General features: G+C 37.7%; 1 protein-coding gene and 1 long non-coding RNA gene across 2 annotated transcripts; one reads left to right on the plus strand and one right to left on the minus strand.

The window, feature by feature from the left end:
* Positions 1 to 92: 92 nt before the first annotated feature.
* LOC119910507 (peptidase M20 domain-containing protein 2-like) lies at positions 93 to 6,355 on the minus strand. Its single transcript, XM_038729156.1, has 7 exons — positions 5,878 to 6,355; positions 4,785 to 4,933; positions 4,520 to 4,662; positions 2,947 to 3,101; positions 2,558 to 2,684; positions 2,243 to 2,350; positions 93 to 2,073 (listed from the first exon to the last, which is right to left on the minus strand). The coding sequence occupies exons 1-7, from the start codon at positions 6,274 to 6,276 to the stop codon at positions 1,934 to 1,936; spliced, it is 1,221 nt and encodes a 406-aa protein (XP_038585084.1). The 5' UTR covers positions 6,277 to 6,355; the 3' UTR covers positions 93 to 1,933.
* A 10,076-nt stretch (positions 6,356 to 16,431) lies between these two features.
* Positions 16,432 to 18,839, plus strand: LOC119910675. Its single transcript, XR_005445676.1, has 3 exons — positions 16,432 to 16,677; positions 17,835 to 17,906; positions 18,423 to 18,839. It is a non-coding gene; the product is annotated as an uncharacterized LOC119910675 (long non-coding RNA).
* The last annotated feature ends 4,689 nt before the right edge of the window (positions 18,840 to 23,528 follow it).

The following is a 23,528-nucleotide window of genomic DNA, read 5'->3' on the forward strand; positions in this document are numbered from 1 at the left end:
TGTTTATTTATTTATTTTTTCTGAAAATATGAAAATGATTTGAGCCGAGCTTAGGTGCTGACCAACACAATCACAATACTGTACATTTTAAATCTCCTTTATGTAATACATTTAATTTGTACAAATGAAAATGGATTGAGATGCATGGCTCCTGAATATTGCTTCTGCAGACACCAATCAATAAAAATCAACTAAATACACACAAAACAGACTCTTCATTTGGTGACATCTTTCTGGTATGCCCTGTAAAGTCTTCATCCCAAATCCTATTTTCCTGCTTCTTCCTATACAGTATATTTAAACAGTGCTGCAGGATAAGCTTTCACAGTTATTTGACACTGGATTGCTACCAGCTACAGGGTCTCTCTTCTCTCTCTGGCACAGGTCTGATTGCTGATGATCATTCATATTAACTACATGTTCCATAATACCATTAACTGCTCACATGTGACATAAGGGATATCACATTATGCCTATTTTTAAAAAAACAATTTCTCTGATTTCTAGCAGGCAAAAGTGCGGATTATGCTGAAGAATTTTTCTATTTAAAAAAAAACTTTTGTTTTAATTATTTTAAATTTAAGTAATTTCCCAGAGGGTACAGTGACAATTCAAACTTTGTGCACCATCATCCTTCAAAAAAACATGAACAAAGGCATCACAGCAGCAGAAAGACATAAAAAGGAAAAATAACCTGATTTTCACTAGATCTGTGACCAATGTTTTAAAAAATTACATTACATTATAACTAGGATGATAAGCTTACACTTCTTAGTTTCCCATATGCCTTATTTATTATTTACTTAATCATCAATTTAATGCGCAAAGGTAACGTATTTCTGTTCCTGGCACCACAACACCTAAAAAAAGCAGGTACTCATGTTGGTATTGAATCTCGGCAAGAATAGTCGGTAAAACTAGTGTAGTGGGAATGAGTTTGTCAAACCCAGCAAAGACTGTCTATGAGATACTCAGCAGCTCTGTTGTCATAAATATTATTACCACACTGAAGTAGTTATATGGCTCTATTCTTCAAGGTTAACCATAGAAACTGTTGAATTGTGGTTTGCCAAAGTGGGCTCTTAAGTTCAAGGCAAACACAACCAATACTGACAGCTATAAAATGACCTAAAATTTAGTTTTTAAAGTGTCTGTTATTTTTTCAAGGACAATTCTATTCTATTCAATCAACTTTATTAATACAACTAGGGGCAATTGGTTAAGAGCAGCATGTTTGCAACAATACATAACACACAACATTCACAACATACAAGCAGCCAGTATGTGCACATTTGAAACCCCAAAAAAGGACCTACAGGGAGTTTAAAAGTCTGATTGCCGAAGGAATAAAAGATTTGGAGTGGCGTCTTGCACACAGGTAGTGCATGATGACGTCCAGAAGGCAACAGAGAGAATTCACCTGCCAGAGGAAAATACTTATTGCCTTCCAGACTATTTGTTGGTTATAGAAGGCATTAAGGTCTCTCTGTTTCACTCTGATGATTTTAGAACAGATCTTTACAATGTTGTTCAAACTGTTCCTGTCTTTAACTGTCAGACTGTGAAACCAACAGATAAAAGAAAAACTTAAAAGACTCTCAATAAAAGATAAAAAAATAAAAGATAAAAAATAAAGATAAAATCTACACAGGATGACCACCATGACAGAAAAGGAGTTTAGTTTGCGGAGAAGATAGAGGAGATTGTCCCCTCTTCACAATGGCGGTGGTGTTTCTATCAAATTCAAGATGGTCATCAAAAAGAGTGCCTAAGTATTTATATGGTGAGACATTTTCTACCAATGCACACTGATCAACATCACTGTCTATGTGCCAGTGTTAGCCAAAAGGCTAACTAATATTGTTTTCCTATAGTTTCTGTTTTAAAATCATTGTTTTTATGGAGCTGTTAAAGCTGTATCATTCTCTTCTAGTCATTTCTCCTGTTTCAGTTTGGCGAGGCTGAAGTCCTCTCTCACTTGCCTCAGCAGAACAGGGCAGCACACTACATCCACAGCTGTCATAGCCAGGGCTTTGGCTGTCCTCAGGGTGAACAACTGGGCCTTTTCAGCTCCTGGGGCAGGGAAAAAGAGTGGAGGAGGAATATAAAGTATTAAATAAAAACTAAACAGGCAAACCAGGTGACCTGGAAAGAGACGACGGCTGAAATCTGTCTGATCGTAGTGCAATCAATTTCATTATGAGAAACAATATCTGTTCCCAGTAGACACGTGCTACCGTACCTGCTGCTTCGGTGTAGTCCTCAGTGTGGTTTAACGCGTCAGTGCAGATGTAAAAGAAAGGGTGGATACCAGGGACGATGAATGATACGTTGCCAAAGTCTGTAGAACCTGCCAGGTAATTATAAAATCACTGTGAAACAACAATTCTTTGTTGTTTCAGTGAACAACAAAAAGAACACTAGATCACAGTTCTGCTGTTACACATTTTATGTAGTTTTTTTTTGTTGTTTTTTTACATTTCTTCTGCACAAACCAGGAAAAGACTGAAACAATAATTTCAACAAGTTTTCCATTATTTTTTTCATTTTCACCTACCAGAGAAGTTGGCTGGCTCCTCTGGAAACTGAATCCCCAAAGCTTTTCCATTACTTTCATATAGGCTAGCCAAAGTAGCATTAGGCAGAATGTTATAGTAGGCACCTGTGGGGTAGACTATCTCCACCTAAAGGAAACACAAGTATACCCTCATCCATAAAATATAGGCAAAAAAGCAGCCTGAAGATAATGGTGAATTATGCAACAGTAGCACAGCACTCAAAGAATAATTATAGGAATATGTTAAAGCGGGGTAATGTTATATAACAGCAACTCTAACATTGCATATTTCTCAGCTATATCAACATACATCATTTGTTCCTACAACGAGCACAGGCATCCAGCCAAGAGGGAGGCGAATGGAAGACAACATTTATAGGTAAGCTTACTTGGCAGCCTGTGGCAACAGCCGCTGCCCTGAAGCATGCCTCCGCTTTGGCCTTCAGGTCACAAAGATCCTTAACCAGCGGTGTGCGCAGATAAAACTCTAACTCCGAGTAGGCAGGGATGATGTTTGGCTTCACCCCTCCATGTTTGATGATGCCTGTAGAAAAATAACACAATTTGCACAATGGGGGGGGGGGAAGGGTTTCATCCATAACACTGAACAATTACACAATTCATATGAGGACAGATGCCACATGACATTTAGAGAGATAAAACATCCTTCTACATTTGAAAAGGCAGATGAAAATACATTTAATTGCCTGACATAGATACTTTTGCGGTCCTTGTTAAATGTGGTTGTAAAGACAGCACACAGACGTACAAGTTTGTACAAGCTATTAGACACATAGAGAGAGGTGCAGACCAGTTTGAGCTTCAATTCAAGTTCATCAAAATTAAAACACGTTGTTCAACTCCTCTCCAGCTCACCATGCTTTATTCACCAAACATTTCCAGCTATCTTGCGTTTTTCGGGGTTATATCACTATCACTCATCAGCAATGTTTCTTATAAATCACCACAGACACAACAATTAAAGGAGAAATATAAATGACTATGAATACAAAACAAAATACTCCAAACGTCTTTCCAGAAATTGTTCATACATAGTACTTAAATACCTTCTATCTCTTCATGTTTTTGGGAGATTTCACACCTTTATTGGAGAGCTGACAGGAAATATAGAACGTCATTCAACAAAAGTCCCCAGATGCCTTCACTCCAAAGCCACCAGGGCCTTACCCTGAACAAGCCCTGTAGTCAATCTGAACACATCCATTCCTTAACTAAATATATATTTTTTCCCCCCCAAAGTTGTGTGACATGTTCTAAGGTTGGTGCGATTTTTGAGCACTACTCGTGACTGCTTCAGGAACTAGTGATAATTAGGAATGTAACTATCAATTATTTTCTCTATAAATCGTTTAATCGTCCAGCCTATGACATGTTACAAAATAGTGAAAACAATTGGCATTCACCATTTCTCATAGCCCATGGTGATGCCATGTTTTGTCCAACAAACACTCCAAAACTTTAAATATTCAATTTACAGTCATATATGACAAAGATTCGTCACATTTGGGAACTTGAAATCAGATAAGTTGGAATTTTTGCCTAAAAATGACTTAAATGATTAATCAATTACCAAAAAAGTTGGCTCTCAATTTTCTGTTAATCTATTAATCGACTCATCGTTGCAGCTTTAATGATTACAAAATAAAAAGCTAGCAGTAATGCTGTCACAGATGATAAAACAATCTAACCACAAGGTCCATTTAGAAGCTGCTATAGAGCTTTTGATCACATCACACAATCTTCCTCAGCAGATGGAATTTGCCCAGCTGTCATGGACTTGTAGATATTCAATTTCCATTTTGATGATTTCTGAGCACATTAAGGACTCCTCCTCCTCCTCCTCCTCCTCCATGTCAGCTTAAAAGTAAACACACTTTGAGGTGAGATCGTTTTGGATGGACTTTGAAGCTCGGCTTATCTAAGTTTGTTCCTCTTCCTTACCATGAAGCCTCCACTCCGGTTTGAGCTGCTGTCTGAGTGCAGAGAGGTTGTTGTAGGCCAGCACAGCAGCATCCAGGGCATTCACCCCCTCCCAAGGGTATGCAGAAGCATGAGATGCCTTCCCGTGGTACTTCACTGATATCCTGTGAAAGATCAACACAGCGGGAAATGTAGAGGTTAGGGGGTTCATAAAAAGGGAGAAAGCAGAGTGGGCACAGAGAACAAGCTGTGAATTTATATATTTATACTGTGAACAGGAACTTGCTCATCGAGTGCGACGCAGGGCAGGAATGAAGCATCTTGCTGAGCAGGGTGAGCCATGAAGACGAGGTCGATGTCAGCGAAGGCCCCCGCCTTGATCAGATCAAGCTTTCCTCCTATAGCCTCCTCTGCAGGAGTTCCCAGAACAGTTATCTGGCATAAAAAGTGTTCAATTCAGTCATTTGACATAATTATCAGCTGGTGAAAATTTATCCTCGAAACAGTGGTTTTAACTCAAGGTCCACAGCATTACGGTCTATCTTAGTGGGTGGAGTTTTCTTTCATCGTAACCAAAGGTGGACATATTTAAACAGAGACAGGGGTTACAAACTATCCCTCCCATGTTGGACTACATGTCATCGAGTAAATGAAGTACCGTCCCTTGGCCATCTCCATCACAACTGACACCAACGCTCCACAAAAAGCTTATAAGTCAACCTTGTGTTAGGATTATTTTTGTCATAAATGAATAAAATTTTGCCAAACTGTCTGTAAACACATAGAATACACAATAATCTTACATGTTTGACACACATTTTTTTTTCTCATAATCTAAAAGCACAATCAAAATATGTTTTAAACATATTTTAGCACAAATTCTTAATATACTTGTATATCATCACAAAAAAAAAAGAATGCGTTGATTGCTGTTGACTTTTCAGTGATAATTACTGGACGTGTTGATTGTGTGTATAGGTGTATAACAGTGAATATGTAATATGTTTTTCTTATTATGTTTTCAGATATGTTTCTTATTCCCTGCTGTCTTTGTATGTTTTATGGATGCAGCATGGGGCCGCATGTCCTACAATGAGGGAAAAGAAAGCAAATCTTATTTTCTTATTATATTATAGGCTATCAAATCTAATTTGAACAGGTTCTCTGGCTACTACATTTTATTGTGAAGGAACTGAGTCACATCTTGTAAATGTGTTGAGTCTGAATCATCAGGAGAGTTGACTGAACTGAAAGATTTATGGAGATTGATTTTGATTATCATATATCAAAATGTGTTGTCAGTCGGCTTTTAGAGTAACTCAAAAGTTTGACTTCTGGCTGTTCATTCTGAAGTAACAGTGCTACAGTTCCCTGGTTACCTTCACTGGGACAGGGAGTTCAGTCTGGTTTTCCAAAGCAGCTTTCAGCCCTACAGCAGCGGCAGCTCCCACCTCTGCTATCAGGTTGTGCCCGCACGCGTGCCCGATACCCGGCAGCGCGTCGTACTCGCACAGGAACCCCACGTTCAGCACCGGCTCGCCCTCCCCGCCACCGACCGGACCCCAGATGGCCCGGAATGCGGTCGGTAGCTTGTAGTGACTTTCGACCCTCCATGTCTGCTCCTGCGAGAAGAAGCGGACCAGCCTCTCATGCGCATGCGTCTCGTTTCCTGCGAGTTCAGGTCGGCTCCAAATGTCCCGACCCAAACTATGCAGATCGTCTTTACGTCTGTCTATGCACAGCTGGAGGGTGTCCTTCATCTGCTGTCGCTTCACCATGTGGTCTGACAGTCCTGAAGTTTCACTCAGACACGTAGGTATTGTGCGAAGATGTAGCCTACCACTGTGCTTTTTTTCCCTTTTTTTTCTTTTTTTTTTAATCTTAACTTTATTGCCAACAGAGAAATACAGTTCACATGGGACATAGAGAGGGATGCATAACAGTATCCAAATATATAAGATACAAATAATAATAATAAATAAAACTTTGCCAGGGGTAGCCTACATTACATAAAGAAAGAGGATCATATGTTGACAGTTGACAGCCTTTTTGTTGTTGGATTTAGAAATTAAATTTACAATAATTCACAACTTCATGGAGAAAAACCTACAAAGTTAGTTTTAATACTGAATTTGCATTTATGAATGCAGAATTTTTCCATTAGAATTAATATATTTATCATGAAGTACTTATTTTCTTTAGCCTATTTTGATTTAATTAAAAGCAAAATGCCACGTTCTCCCACATCAATGCAAAATCTCTATAAATATGATAAACTGGAATCTGCCGAAGCTTTGCAAAAAATGTTCTGGTGTGTAAACAATGCCAAAAGAGGTGTACAGGGTAACACCACCAGTAGAATTGTTTGAAATGTTTTTATATAAAATATTTCTGTTATTTCAAACAAGATACTTGTGAGGAGAGAAATTGTGTTTATAAGTCAGAGACCATGCTAACAGGACCTGCTTGTGGAATGTGGATAGTTTTACAGGAAGTTTGTCCACATTTTGATTACAGTTCAAAATAAAGTTCAAAACACTAAAGTGATAGACAATATCCATCCATCGTCAACTGCAGTTTCCCCTTCCTTTCTGTGTGGACTTTGCATGTTGTACCTGTGTCTGTGGGTGCTCCGGCTTCCTCCCACCATCCAAAGACCTGGTGTGGGCGTGACCAAAGGTGTGAGCGTATGTGTGGCCCTGCGATGGACTGGCGACCCTTGACCTCAGGCACAAGGGTGTACCCCACCTTGTGCCTGATGTCAGCTGGGATTGGCTCCAGCCCCCCTGCAACCCTGTACGCAGGTTAAGTGGTTGACAATGGATGGATGTTTATAGTGTAATTAACCTGTTTAATCCCAAATTTTTCATAGCAATTTCAGTACATGCATTTTACTCCTTAGAACTCCCTAACACACAAACTTTATGTCCTTTTTGATTTTATGTTGGTTAAGTTAATGAAATATTAGGTTTTATACTCGGTCACAATAGTGACCGGTGGGAAACAGCACAGTCAAAATTCACACAAATTCTTCAATTAGACCAAGTAAGTTAAAACAATAAAAAACAAACATTAAAGTACACATTTCCATTTCAAAAACATTCAGCATGTCAGAGCAGGCAGACATCAACTGTGCCTTAGAACAGTGGTTCTCAAACTGGGGTCCGGGGATCCCTAGGTGTCTTCAGCAAAAAGGGGAATAGTTTTTTTTTTTCCACTATAATTCCATCCATAAGTAACATAATTACTATTTTGGTCATGGGTTTCATACACTTTCTGTAATAAAACATATACCAATCCAAACCAATCAAACAGACAGTACCAATCAGTCTTTCAGCCCTCAAAGACCTGTGGGCCTTGCTTCATTGTAGACATCACGGTCATATGACCAAGACAATTGATGTGAGAAGAACCCTACTGAAAGTCACCAACTCATCCATGTTCAGATTGATTTGCACTATATAGGTATTTGACATAATTAATAATAATTATTTAATTAGCTGACACTTTTATCCAAAACTACTTTCAATTGCTATATATGTCAGAGGTCACACACCTCTGGAGCAACTAGACACTGGTTAAGTGTCTTGTAACACATTGGTGGATGTATCATATAGCGGAAAGATCTCACACCAAAGGCATGTGCCTTAGCCACTGCTCCGTCGCCACCCCACTATTGACATCTCAAACCAATTGGTTCTCATAAACATCTGCCTCATCCTCCAGATATTGCCATTCAATAGTCTACCTATCTGAGCCTTCACTATCACAGTCACGTTCAAATCCTACTTTTTCAAATGTAGGAATGACCATAATGCTGCACACAGCACTTGGGGGGTCTCGTATGTCTAGGAGGTCCAACACATCTGATAGTTTCAAAATGTATGAAAATAAACAGATGGTAACTAGGATCACAGCCAAAACCTGTTTTTTCAAACAACCACTTTGTTATACTATGGGTCACAAAAGACACAGTCACAAATGTGACCGGTGGGATTAAATGGGTTAAGTCCAAAACGTTGAGCCCAACAGATTCATAATTCTTCATAATCCCACTTTTTTTATATAATGTGTATACGATTTTACCAGATGAAGTCAAAAAGCTTGCCATCAATATTTTTACAGATTTTACTCCAGGTGTAAAGAGAGAGCTGCGTATGTGAGCAGAGATATCCCTACAGCCTGGGTAAGTAACAATCTGCCTTTCAGAGATAAATCCCTTTGCAACCATACACTGATTCAATTTGTTTTGAAATTTGTTTAATGATTGGAGAAAATTTTAATGGACATCTCACTTTCTGATCTTTAGAGATAAGAATACCTAAATATGTAACTTCTTCCTTGTTCAGAATGTTGCAAATAATGCGTACATTATCATCTTTAATGGTAACGGTTCACATTTATTTATATTTAAATGTGTTAATTACATGAATGGCGAGATGTACTGCTGTTGTCCAGCAATATTGTACCATTCAGAAACGTCAGAAAGGAGGTGAAGCCGCAGCTTTTACACTGGAAGTATATTTACCATTGTAAATTTGCATTTGCAAGTTTAGTCTTTATAAATAAGTACTCCTAGCTGAAACAAATCCAGCCTACAACAATCCTGCAATAAATCAGACCTTCATGCGGTGATGGAAGAAGTATTCGGATCCTTGTAAAAGTACTTATACCACAGTGTGAAAATACTCCACTACAATTAAAAGTCCTGTATTCAAAACCTTATACTAAAGTAAAAGTATGTGAGTATTATCAGTTCAGTTCAGTACATTCTTAAATTATCAAAAGTAAAAGTACTCATTCTGCTGTAAAATGGTGCCTGTCAGTGTTTAACTATTATGTATGATGTTTTTGAATTAATATTATTGTTGCATTAATGTGTATGTTGCTGTAGATGTTTGAGGGTTGAGCTCATGCATTTAATTCCTTTATGTACTGTTGGGTCCACAACAATGCATCACATTCTATCATCATCATATGTTTGTAGGTGCAATCCTGTGCGATCCACATATCTGTAAAAAGCCAACTTTTCATGACCTCAGAAAAAAAGCAGTTTTCAGCTTTGTGACTGCATTTTCCAGCTGATCCACAGTGTCTTTGTTTTTTTTGTTTGTTTTTTAATAAGTAGGATCATTTTCTCAACCCATAACACTTATTCCTTCCGTTTATCTAAAAAATTCTAATCCATTAACTTTGGAGATACATGGTTTGGAAGGGTAATATTGTAATCTGAAAAGTAATAGTTGTCTGACAAATGTAGAGGAGTAAAAAGTACGATATTTGTCTCAGAGATGTAGTGGAGTTGAAGTATTGAGTTACATAAAAATGTAAATGCATTCCAAATAAATTCAAATATGTACTTAATACAATACTTGTGGAAATCTACTTGGGTTATAGGATTCTAAGGTTCAGTTTTTGTTGAAACTGTTTTAGAGAGGCATGACTGTTATTGCCTGTCAGCTTTGATGTATACTGTTGGGTGAACTTGACCAATTGAAGAATAGTCATGTTGGGCTCCAGCTCCTTTCATTCTTTTCAAATCTTGTGAAATGTTAAAATGTACTAAAGCAGTGCAACACAACACATAAAAAGTTATTTAATTATTTATAATAATTACAAATTAAAACTTATAAGTGGATGAAGCTGTGAACATGGTTTCAAGAGTAAAAGATTCATGTGTTACAACACAATATGTGGTCTTGCTTCTGCTTACATTTTGAAAAGGAGTTGCAACACTATTACTTGTAAATTAGCAAATATTACATGCTTAAGCAAACCAACAGGCTTTTATTGGAGTAGACAAGCATTACAAAATCACCAGTTTCTTTCCCTCTTTTCTAGAAAATTGGCCATCTGACAAATGTTTTCATTATTTCATTCAAGACCATCCTGATGGCTGCACGGACCTTATAATGACCAAAGCACTTCCAACCTGCTGATAGCAATGATTAGATACTGAGCTCCCAGTTTCTCCTCCTAAAAAAGGACTCCAGGTATTTTCAGATAGACATGAGATTGGTGCTGCAGTACTTTTCTTTACATTTTGTGACTTGCACAAAAAATATGTTGGCCTGTGCTTTTGTATATCTTCACTCGATGCAACTCTGTTATCTTTCTCCACTTTAGTGCAGTATTGTGAAAACACCTCTTTTATTAGCACCAGACTCTAAATTAATCTCTTTGAAGCTGGATCACCATCTGCTGTCCAGATTCACACTCTTTTTTTTTTCTCCTTCTGGTTAACTGTTGAAAGAGCAGCCTGTAACTACACAGCTTCCATCAAACTGTGTCTAAATAATGAATGCTATTTAATTTAAATCTGGATCTTTGGATAGGGAATTGACAGTAACATTGTCATCCTAACATTACAAAGCTCCAGAAACACAACCCTAAACAAACCAATTCATGCTTCTCCACTTTGATTTGCTTTTATCAAGATAAATCACAAGCCTTCTGTCCTGCCTGTGTGATGTGCTATAATGCGAGTAAATGGAAGCTGTCTCTTACCACACTAGAGGGACCCAGAGTGACACACTTTGGTAAAAGGCTCCTTTTGCACATGGTTCTGCATTCATTTGCAGTGAGAATACATCAGTATTCTCCTCCATTTCATGTTTTCACTTCATTGAATTGAAAATGAATATGAAAAAGCCTTTAGAAATAAAACCTTGACAATTATCGGTGGTGTTTTATTATTTTTTTTATTCCCTGTATCTACTCAGATGACTGTACACATGCAGCGAGCAAACAATGCTTTCCCTTGATCTTGGATCTGGCCCCGTAAAACAAGGTCAATTAGCGCTGAATGAATAAAGACGAAGAGCCACAGCTGTCACACCCTCAGCCAGTGTGTGTGTGTGTGTGTGTGACAGAGCGAAAGCAGGTGTACATGTATTTTTTGTAGGTTAATTGGGGGCGGTTGTCAGTCACTGGAGGAGACATGTTGAACAGCGCTCAGCAAGCTGACACCAAGACTGTCTCCTGACATGGCCTGTCTGTCAGTTTACTTTACGCCCCACCGGTGACGCAGACACTCTCCATTGTGCATCAATTAAGTGACATCGAAGGGAGGCAGCCATGTGTCACTTCATTGTCTTATTCAGGGATTTGCCCCCTGAGCATGTGTTTAATTTCACATGATCACACATGTTTTTGGCCTGACATATTTGCCAGTGAGTCCACAAATTTCAGGAGATTTTTTTTGTGCATGTGAATGTTGGTTTGAGACTGTTTGATGATGAAATAAAGGTGATCAAACCCACACATAAAACCCACATCAGCTCTGAGGAGGAAGAAAAACCAACTGCACCAGAGACAAATGTAAAAGCAACTGCATCCAATGAGTGATGCAACAAATAAAACCTCCATGACACTCTGAGCACATGACACTTATGGCATTAAGTGCTCAATATTTCAAGCATGTAGATATTTTAGGTTGAGCCACTAGTCATCACACCAAGCTTGAGTGATGCATGACTTATGATACATGCAGGCAGGCGTCACAACAGCATGACGCCCCATAGGAAGACTTGCTTGACAGCAACAGTCAATTGATGTGTTCTAAAATGGGAGATGAAACAAACAACAGACTTTGCTTGGGTGTGTGTTTGTGTGCCTCTCCTCCAGCCTCAATCCATGGCCTATCCATGCAAATGTTCTACCATCTGTAAAAAGGTGATTCATTTTACTTATATTTTTCCAAAATAAATTGTTTGTCCACACCCTTTAGAGCATCACAGAGACACGTTTTTGACATAATTTCTTAGTGCCTGCTAAAACATTACAAATTACTGTTGAAAAAAATGATAAATAAATATTCCACTCATTTTGTACAATATGATTGGCAGATTCTTAAAACAGTGCCATGTTATGCCACAATTTTGATTTTCTACTTTACAATTTTAACTTTTGAGGTTGAAATTTTTTTAATGACCAACGTTTTCATTTCTCCCCATTTTTCTGGCATAAATGGGCTTCCATATATATGCTACCAGTTTGTTTTCTGTCCAACAGACAAAATATGAGCCCTGAGAAGTTGTTGATGAGCTGGTTTTAAACATGAGGTTCCAGCTGACTGAAAGAAACTGACAATGTGTCAGTCGTGCTTGCTCTGTCCTGTCAGCATTACTATCAAACAAAACGCACCCTTAGAGGAGTCCCCCGGATATCCAGCCAGCAGTGTTCGATAATGCACATCTAGCTGCTCGGTAGGTGGAAAATATCACCCGCGGGCGTCAGAAATGTGAGTGTGCATGTGTGTGTGTGTGGGTGAATGTGTGACTTCGACAGTCCCATTTCTGTCATTAATGTCACATCAGTCAGGACACACAGTGTGCCGCTGCGTTCTCCAAGCTGGAATACATTAACACCTCAGTTTATCAAGTCATCCTGCATCCTAAGGGGGTGGAGTGGGGATGCGATTAAACTGTACAACACTTGTACTTGTTTTTGTGATGGTTTATGATGGTCTCTAAATAATGTAATCCCACAAAAGAACAACTATTCTTACACTATCAGGACTTATGCATGTAAATTCTATTAAACAGTGGCTCATTGAGAGCCATAATCCACATTTTCACATAAATTAGTGTCTATTTTGATGCTTTGTGATTGAAATTATACCGTGTATTACTGTTTCAACTAATTAAGTGTTTACATTTACTATTCCAAACACCCTTGTAGTGAAATAATCCTCTGGCGCAGATAGTGGCACATTTTCTCAGCTCAGGTTGTTTGTAATGGATAGAAGAAAAACTTGATAGTCTGTACACACAGGGAAAGCCATTAGTGCTGTGCAGAAAAGGCAGGACAAAACAGAACTGAAGATTCTCGATAAGACATGACAGCAATTAGCGCAAAGTGAAAATATCTCACCAAATACAAAATCCAGATTGCTGTTTGAACAGAACAATTTTTTCCTGTCTTCACTCTGAGTCATATATTTTCTTGTCTGTGCACACAGCTGCCCTCGCAGCTTCAGAGGCAGCCCTGATGTAGCGATGCCCTTTCTTTGTTTGACAGCGCTGAAAAGGCTGCTGTCTGCCCGAGTAACATCAGCCTTTGTGGGCAGTGTGTTGAACAGTGTGAGTACAAGTAGTCCCTCCAACCACAGAGGATCTACAACCAGCAGGGTGTGTTGCACAGTGGAGCTGAAGTGCTTACTGAGTTTTTGTGCTGGATGGTGCTTTTATAATAACAACAAATAAATCACTGCATGAAAACAAAAGGTAGCTTTGGTAAGAGTACAGAAATGCTTAATTCCTTGCATGTATTCCACCCACTGTTCACCAATGATAACTAAGCTGATAAATATAAATGAAAGTCAGAATTTCTTGTAAGTCACACCTCTTTTTACATCAGAGAAAGTAGAAGCTGAAAAGGAGGAGACTTGTCCATTGCAAAACAGTTGACACAATGTGCAGAACAGACCACTCAACCCACATGTAGGTTGATGTTCTCCTTGGTACACTGCAAGCTTAATTTGCAGTCTTCAAAATGTACTCCTAAGGGGTAGGATTAATTTCAGTTTTCTCCTCCAGAGGAGGGAAGAAACACCTCCCTCTCTTCTCTTCAGAGGATCCCCCAGCTCTGATAATTGCCACAAGCAGTAACCATTTAAATAAAACATAGACTGTGGTGATGTCAGACAAATGAGTGGCCAAAAGTCTGAAGGGAGGATGGCTAGATCCAGTAGGGATCAGTGTTTCTTTCTTAAAGTGAAAAGGCCAAAGACAACACAAGATGAATGTCAGTTTTCCAACCTTTATGAAGGGGCAGGAGGAAACTGCTGCGTCAGAGTACTCCTGCCGCCCGTTGGGTTTGACAGTATTTGTGAAGCAAAACCGAGGGGGAGCTGCTGTTTATTCTATACAGTCAGTGATCTATACAGTGATTGCTTGTGTTTATTAATAACAAGACTCCGAGTATCAAGCTGTGCTAGCAGCTCTGTGTACACAGGCACAGCAGTGCTTTGAGCTAATGCTAATCTCAGCATGTTAACATGCTGAGATTTAGCATATGTCCAGCATTTTAGTGTCAGCATACTAACATTTCCAATTAGCACTAAACACAAAGTACAGCTGATGTAATTTGTTTTGCAGGTAGTAGAGAAATAGAAAATTTGATGTATCACCAAAGTTACATTTATCTGACGCTTTTATCCAAAGCAACTTACAATTTCTATACATGTCAGAGGTTGCACACCTCTGGAGCAACTAGGGGTTAACTAGGGGTGTCTTGCTCAGGGACACATGGTGGATGTCTTACAGTGGGAATTGAACCCAGGTCTCCTACACCAAAGGCAAGCATCTTATCTATGCACCATCACCACCCCCAAGAATTCTAATTGATGTGTGTACAATATTTCATAGCAATCCTTCCAATAGTTGTCACTTAAAACCACAACCTCATAGTGGTAAAAGAGGAAACATTTAGGTTCTACCAAAGTTATGATTCATCCTCTGGGCACCATGAATGTTGGCACAGCATTTCAAGCTAATCCATATAATAGTTCTTGAGATATTTCAGTCTTGACAAAAGTGGTAGACAGACTTGACAGTCAGCAAGGCTAAAGAGTGAAAAGAAAAAAAACATCAAGGTTAATCTCACCGTGTACATATTTCTTGTTAATTTCAAAGAAAAATTTAAATTCACAGCATCTTCAGTGCACTCATTTTCACATAGTACACATATTTCACCTTCAAAAAAATTGCATTCCCTCTCCCTGTTTATGTCTGAGCACTCTCGCTTTCAATCTCTTCACATTCTCGAGCCAGCCAACATGTCAGGGAGAAAGCTTGAGTGTTAATTGGAAGCTCTCCCACGGGAACTCGTAGGCGTCTTCCTTGTCCTCTGTGTTCATCGCCTAATGTGATTGCCACGGTTCTCTCGGATTCATAGCTGCTCCTGTATAATGAACATACTTAATATTCTTTTCAGACTCTTCTGACCTGTTGTGCATGAATAATACTTATGCGTTAAGAAACTTAAACCCCAGCTGACACAACTGCATTTTTTGTAGTGCACCAAACAGTGGTATGTTTTTTTTTGTGATGGTGGCTCTGCTGCAAGGTCAAATGAAACAAGCTTTTATACATACCCTCTGACACTGCTCTGCCCAGGTTAAAAAGAAGTGCTCTTAAAGGCACTGAAAATATACTTGAAATTCACATAGTATGCTTATAGTACATTCATACTTCTAACATGCTTATTACAAGTATATTAAAGATATATTCTCCTGAGCTTTAACATACTTCTCAAAAGTATACTTTGAATAAATTGGTAATAAATATATACTTAATTAAACTTTTAATAAATATGCTTAAATAAAAGTACATATTTAAAATGTTTTAGTCTATTTATTAAAATATATTTATTTAACTCTTAGTAAATACTATTTAGGTGTACTTTGTGGAAGTACATTGTTAAACAATTACACTTTTAGTGGGTTAAAAATATATTTATGCCAAACATGCTTCATTGTGTAGGCTACTGCAAAATATTGTAATTATTTATGTAATTGCCTGATTTCTAGAAGTATGATTTTTAAAACATATTTTTCTTACATTAAATATATTTTTCAAAAGCATATTATTTCTTTTTTTCATTTCTTTTCTTTCTTTTAATTTTTTAAAAATCATTTAAATATCTAGTTGAGATCAGAGACCTCTTTCATAAGGGTAACCTAGCCCAGAAGGAAGCAGTACTTGTTGTTAACTTAACAAACAACAACATATAGAAATAAGCATACCTTAAATCATAATGTAGTTATACTTGTTTCTGTTTGGAAACAGTAAACACATGTGTACACAGGGAGTGTGTGCCCTCCCGCCCAGCCCACCAGCGCAGTGCTTTCAGTTTGACCAATCAGAATCAAGGTTTTCAAATCGACGACCCAATCACACAGCGTGAAAGTCCGCTTCACGAAAGTTAACGTGTTTACTGTCGTTGAGAGAGGGAAGCGATTTCTGGCCAGAAATCATTTTGTTTTTCAGGTTTCCTTTGTTTTACATTACCGACTCGGACACCACAGACATAATAAGAAAAGAACACAGAAGAGAACAATATCCGGTCAGCTCCCTGCAGAAGTTAAATGTGAAAAGAGCTAAAGAGGCGTGACTGGCAAGTTACAAGCAGGAGAGGACAGACGCAGAGACTGCCAGCAAAAACCGTCTTTCTTGGTAAGTTTATTATTGTTAGCGAGACAACACAATTGTGTAAGTTAACTAAAGTTGAGCTCTCTCTGCGTTTGAAAATATTTTACTTGGTGGATAGCTCTGGTGTGCATTAGCTAATGCTAGCACGTGGATTAATATATTTATTAGCTAACGTTAGGTAACGTTAGCATTTTAATAGGTTCATAATCACTACGTCTGCCTTAAACAGTGTTGGGAGTAACGCGTTACAAAAGTAACGCAATTTTTCGTTACAGTAATGTATTTCTTTTTGCTGTAAGGCAGTTTTTAATGTTACTAAAATTTCGGTAATGTAAAATCTTAGTAACCCTGTTGCTGGAATTTGATGCATGAGATGTTAACAAGTGTGCACGTGTGGGTATGAGCCCTCAATTTTGCTTTGGCACTGTTAAAACGACCAGTGAGGTCTTTATCAGAGTAATAAATGCAACTAATATGTTGCTGTCTGTGTGCTCAAGGGTCACATTTTTATAGTCTACCTTAATACTCACATGTCCATGTTTACAGTAAGTTATTGGTCACTGTAATCATTATTATTCCTGCCCATATAGTCTGGAAAGACATCACCACAGTTGTCATTTTTGTATAAATTAATTCTAAAGTTTAGCTGAAGCTACTATGAATCATCAGCTAAGCATCTGCATTAGACTAGTCAAAAGTGGATATCTTTTAAAGGTACACTGTTTTTTAGAGATTTCTCCTCTCTGCAACCATGGAGGGGGTAATCATTACAGTGACCAATAACTCAGTTATAACAGCAATGTTAAAGTGTACAAGCCTATGTGAGAATTGTTTTAAGACACGCTTGAAATAATGTTTTTGTGTACTGCAATGGCTGACCACACAATATAATAGCATGTGATGTTTTATAAAATACTGCTCAACTTTATGTCCATTTGTATGGTCAGCTTTTAAAAGTTGAACCTACCATTTGCCAACTTTAAACAACTTAATGCTAAACCCAGAGTTGGAATTTCCTGCCTTAGCTCAAGAAAAGAAAAAGAATAATAATAAAGATTTGCTATAAGAATAGAATTACAGTGTTTATAATGATACGCAAATGAAGAACTAAATTAGGTGGAAGTACTGGCCTAACTGAATATTATTATTACTCATTTGCAACTGCATTTCTTTTCTATTAGGGGTTCCTGGGATCGTTGCCTCACTCAGAGGGCTGGACCAGCTGGACCCTCACAAGCTCGAGGTGCTCATAGGTATGTCTGGCTCCTGCACACCATCACTGTTTTTGCTCTCACTACATGTCAACGGGGTCAGACTAAATAAACAAATATTCAGTGAAAAAATAATTATATTAAAAATATTGTTATACATTAAGTAATTGGCTACTTTTGTACTTCACAATCTGACTGCTGTGTTAATGTGAAATGACATATAGACATAACAGTTGTTAAGCAAGTCTGAATGTTTGTGTTATTTGTTGTTTAATAACATTTTATCACATCCAGCTCATTGGCTGAATGTACAGTAGTGTTTATGTAATGTTTGTGATCATGTTGTAATGGAAGAACTGGGCATTAACTGGGAGGGGTCCCTTGTGGAAAACCATTTCACCTGAACCTAAAAAGTTTGCATTATCAGAACAGTTAGACATGATGTCATATTGTGTTTCAGCAACTTTAAACAAAATAAAACATCTGACAATGGTAGTTAGTTAATTAGAGGTAATATTGCTTTGATATAGACAAAATATTTCCTTTTCCCTTCCACAGATGCTGTGTGATAAAGCAGTTTCCAAATCCCATAGTGAGTCCTACTCAAAGATAACCGACCCTCCACTCCAAGGATAAGGATTGTGACCAGTTTCAGTTTCAGTTTGGTTCCACCATTTGTACTGTATGCTTGTGACAGAGTACCTTCACTACAGCTGAGTAAGCGCTTGGACTGCCATACCAAGGAGCCTGACTCTTTGGCCTTGCTGTCAAAGTTGCATGTTTGTTACCCTGTAGACCTGTGTTTGAATCTGGGTAGGGTGACTGCTCTCAACTTTGTCCACATATGGTGTCAGAAGTGGGATGGCCTGCCGTGAGGTCATCTGAGCCATGCCTAGAGTCCGAACCGTATGAGGGACCCCCATGGGTAACATTAATGATGGGATATGTATAGTGTACTTTTCAGTAATACTGATCATATGTCATCATTTTACTGATTTTATTTTTATTTGAAGGTATTTTGGTCAAGATGTGATACATGTTGCTGTACCTTTTAATGTACAGGAAGTTATTTTTGTAATATACACAAAATTAAAGTTTTTTACTTGTATTTGTGTGTTTTTTACTGATTTTTGCATTTTGCAAGATATTTTAATGCATTAATAATGAATTATTCTCATACTGAATGGTTTCATAAAGCAGCTTCCCAAGATATTAATAGTGGCTCTTGGAGTATACTAGTAATTAATTACGAATGTGCTGAAATGCTAATAAAAATGTTCAGGGAACACATTTAAAATATATTTAAGCTGTTCTTCAAGTATATCACAAAAGGGTATTTTAAGTTAAATTTAAAAAAGTATATTTAAATTACAGTAAAGGTACTTAAAATAGGTCCACTTTAACACAACTAAGTATATTAAAATATATTGCAATCTTAAAGTTGACTTTAAGTATTTCTAAAATGACACTTAACATACTTTATGTTGTTCCAAAATAACACATTTAATATACAATTAGTATAGTACAATTAAAATATGATAAGTGCATCCAAAAAAAAGTGTTACTTAAGTATATTTCTGTTTTACTTGGGCATGATATAAAGGTTTTCAAAAAATCCTCTGGGATAATCTTATATTAAATAGTGGGCTAAATGAATGGTTACACATTTTGGTAAATTCACTTGTTCTTGCCAACAGTTAACTTACAGAAGATTGACTCAAACCATCCGCACAATAAATATGTACCTCGTTTAGCACAAGGCCTTGTTAGCTGGTCCCCCTGTTTCCAGCTGCCATTACCCAAAATAGTTAACTGAGTATCTAGGTGGTGATTATTGATAAAGCAGGAAGCCATACACATTCTTATTTTGATTGTTTATTTAAGTTGTGAAATATTTGATAACTTTCTTTGCTGTGAGTAGTTCCAGAGGAGGTTGAGGAAGCAGGGCGGTCTTGCCATCCTGCCTGTGTGAAAAGAAACCTCAATCATCAAGGTTCACAACAGTATTGAGTGATTCTACTCTATTCCAGTTACATATCAAATTAGCTCACACAGATAAAGCAAACAATTGAAGTGCTCACCTCTTCCTGGTTGTCTCCTCAGCAGGGTGCGGCAGCAAATTAGTGTCGTAGCCCCGAGCACCTGCTTAAGAGCTGGGGGGGTAAAGACATCAACAATGCTGATTTTATGTGATTATATAGAGCGTATGTGATTGATTTATTGAAAGAAATTTGTATTTATGTAAATATGTATTCTTTGTGCTCTATTTTGTCTATGGTGTTGGGTTTTAGGTATATATTTATTGTTCTAAATGATGGTGGTCCCACCTAAGTAGTTGTACCCACTTAATTACCTGCAGGAGGGAGTGAATATAAGTCAGCTAGTTTCAGTGTAAGTTTGTTGCTCATTGGTGTTGGTGTCTCATTGTGTCTGTATGGAAGGCAATAAATGCCACGTTTGTGCTTTGCATTTTACCTCTGTCTCATGTCTTTCTCTGGAAAAAACTTAAAGCCACCGCCGGGCCATCGGACACATGGCTTTCGGTAACAAAAAACAGATACGGATCAAACTATCTATAATATGTTAATTAATGAGTTTTAAAGGTGCTGCTTTGTAAATGTTGTTACCTTTTCACAGAGCCATGCTAACTTCCCCTGTTTCCAGTATTTCGCTAAGTTACATAAGGATGTCGATCTCATCTAAGTTTTAGGTTACTTTCTGGCAGAGAATAAGATGAGAATGTTGATGCCACTCAGTACATCAAGGAAGCGTTTTGGTAGCGCTGTCGCATTTTGGCCTGAAAACACTAATGGGACAGCAGCACAGAACCAAAAAATATTCATAGGCATTCATAGACAGTCATGCGGTCACAACAAATACTACTGTTTGATTATGTGCTCTCATTTTGGGTTGCAATCTTGTAAGTATTAACCTGAAAATACTGGATATCTACAGGGCAAGGCTGAACTGTTGATAATAAACAATGACATCCTGCGCCTCCTATTAAGTAATTATGGTGTTTTTCTTAATTTTGATGTGCTACCAAAGGACAATAATATACTAATGGACAAAGTTCAAAAAAACACTGGCCTTCAGAAGGCCAGCCACACTCCAGGGACGTATGATTTTTTTCATTGTATGATTTATAATAAGAACAAGTAGAGAAACGGGTCTACTCTTTGTTCATCCCACACTGCAGCAGCTAATAAGGGGCAGGCTGGAGTAGAAAATAAACTTACCTTTTTTCAAATAATACAGATCAAACAGACAATGTTTAATGTTAAATGAGGTACCCCAGAACCTAGTTATTTCCCCATTCTTTAAATTACTCAAGACAAATAAGCTATGCAAGCATTTATAAACAATCATGAGTGTTCTCCACTTGTTACCCTGTAGTTACACAGTAATATTAGGGGTGTGGCCTGTATTATTATTAAAATATCTACTGTTATCCCATATTCTATAATTACACAGTAACAACTCAATTTGCTGTTCTCCCATTCTTACTCTGTATTTAAACATAAACAAAAAGTCATGTAAGGTGGAAAATAAAAGCTTTTTATTCTATTGCTTACATTGAACTGTTCTTTATTTCTGAGTGACTATTATTTGTTCATTTGCTTTGTTTTGGGAGTATTTTCTTTGTTGCTCTCCTTCTTCTTCTTTTTGTCCTCATACTCTGACAAAGATGCAAGTGATGACCCCAAGACAGGAGCTACCACACTTTCTTATCTGCTTTTGGCCATACAGGAAAAATACAACACATAAATAATTGTAGCTGGTGAAGTGCCATAAAGTTAACTATAAATTGAATCCACTAACACACATAAAACATGGCTAAACAATAATAAATATTATTTCTTACTCAACACGAGCAGAAACAGAGCAGCGGATATTGCCTTAGAGAGAGCAACAAGCCAGCGGACTGCCGAGTCTCCTTCAGGTCAAAATGGTGGAGGTGTAGCTCTGCTGCTGTCCATTGAAAATCTTTTAAAAGTTTAAAAACAACTTATCACTGTTGTAAGGGGGCTCTGAGCAGTATCCAAGCAAGATGGTACCAGGACCTTACTGGTTGTGGCCATAACCCACTGTAAAAGAGAGAATTAATTTTTTGTACCAACGAAATTGGTGAGCTTGAGAGGTTCTGGCAGGCAGATTATGCTACTGTTTTACTGCTTGTTATTTATCATACAGATACAAGAGTGGTACCAGTCTTCTCTTCTCACTTTCAGCTGGAAAGTGAATAAGCACATGTTATTACTAATTAATCTAATCTAATAATCTATTCCTTTAAATGAACACGGTCAGTAATGGCAGATCCTGTTACTGTAATAATATACTGGCGAAAACAGGATTAATAAGACTGAGCTCACTTTAAGACGAAGCAGGTGTTTTGACCTGAATCTCATCGATCATGCTCCTCTGCTTGGCTCAGCGGTGTGATTTGTATTTGAGTGATTGTAACAGTTGAAAAATTGTATTAATTTCACTCCACAAAGATTTAATTTATCTTATAATATCCTGCTTGCTGCTTCTACCTTCCTCTCTTACCCAGAGGTCATATTTCAGAAGCTTGGAAGTGACATCTGTGCATGCATGATTTACACCAAACACTTGAAGTGAGATAATGTGCACCCATGAAATTGCTTTTTGTTTTACTAGATTTTGTGGAAGATGCTGTCACAAGAGGCTAATTTGTCTCATAAGAATCCTTCCATTTGATTTGATGTCATGTTTTGAGTGATATGGTGTTTCAACCTGAGAAACAGATCTAATTATTATCCTGTTGCTTAGTAAAATCATATGAATCAAAAGCATTTATCTGACAGACCACAGTTAGCATGGACATGGACTGAAATTTAGTTTTTACTTTACAAGCATGCTATAAATAACTTAATGTGATGCCCATATACACATTCAACCATTACCAAGAATTGAATTGGATATATGGATTTTGACTCCTACTGTGTAATTATAGGTGGTCAGAAAATGTGTCAGTATTATAATGGCTTTAAATTGTTAATAATGTTTTTTTCTGCAACAGATGACCTGTTTAACATGTAATAACGATGAATAAAATAATGATTTAAATACAAGTAACTTCAGCTGTACACATAAGCTCACTCAACAGCCATTTGATTACTGTCGTAGACTTGCTTTAAACAGACAATCATCTTACAGGATGTGAAGACACCTCACTACAGTGCACCGTTCACAGCCTGATTAACATGGGGAGCAGCAGTGTCAGATACAGAGCCTATTGTGAATAATGTTTCCTGCTTTTCTGTAATGACTATGATTATGCCTCCAAAAAATAAAACCAAGATAGCCAGGATTTTCCAGATATCCTGGCTGAATTAAGCCCTAATTTGGTTTCACGAAAGCAGTAGCACATAAGTTACCATGGCAATTTATTCTGTGCGGCTAGCCTGCTCCAGACCAGGCTAACAGCCAGGCTTAGTTAATCCTGGTCCCTTATCTGTTCAGTCAGCGGTCAATCCGATCAGAAACCAATGTGTTTTTTTCAGTTATTCCATGTTCTTATGTATGTGTTTTGAATATTATTCATTAGCCTGCATTGAAATAGCAGTTTGGGGTTATTAGGTTTCATAATTGGAGAAGATGCATGCACCATACTTTGCACACAACGAGCATCAGCAAGTA

This window comes from Micropterus salmoides, unplaced genomic scaffold (genome assembly GCF_014851395.1).
Source record: "Micropterus salmoides isolate LMB-PRFRI ecotype aquatic unplaced genomic scaffold, ASM1485139v1 Ms_hic_scaffold_19, whole genome shotgun sequence".
Taxonomy (NCBI): Eukaryota; Metazoa; Chordata; class Actinopteri; order Centrarchiformes; family Centrarchidae; genus Micropterus; species Micropterus salmoides.

Bases quoted from the DNA above. Each gene is read 5' to 3' on its own strand.
- LOC119910507 (XM_038729156.1), bottom strand. From the start codon at position 6,276: ATGGTGAAGCGACAGCAGATGAAGGACACCCTCCAGCTGTGCATAGAC. The intron at 2,685-2,946 runs GTAAGCTTACCT...TGTTTCCTTTAG, and splicing joins CTGTTGCCACAGGCTGCCAA to GTGGAGATAGTCTACCCCAC. The intron at 2,074-2,242 runs GTACGGTAGCAC...TCCCTGCCCCAG, and splicing joins GGACTACACCGAAGCAGCAG to GAGCTGAAAAGGCCCAGTTG.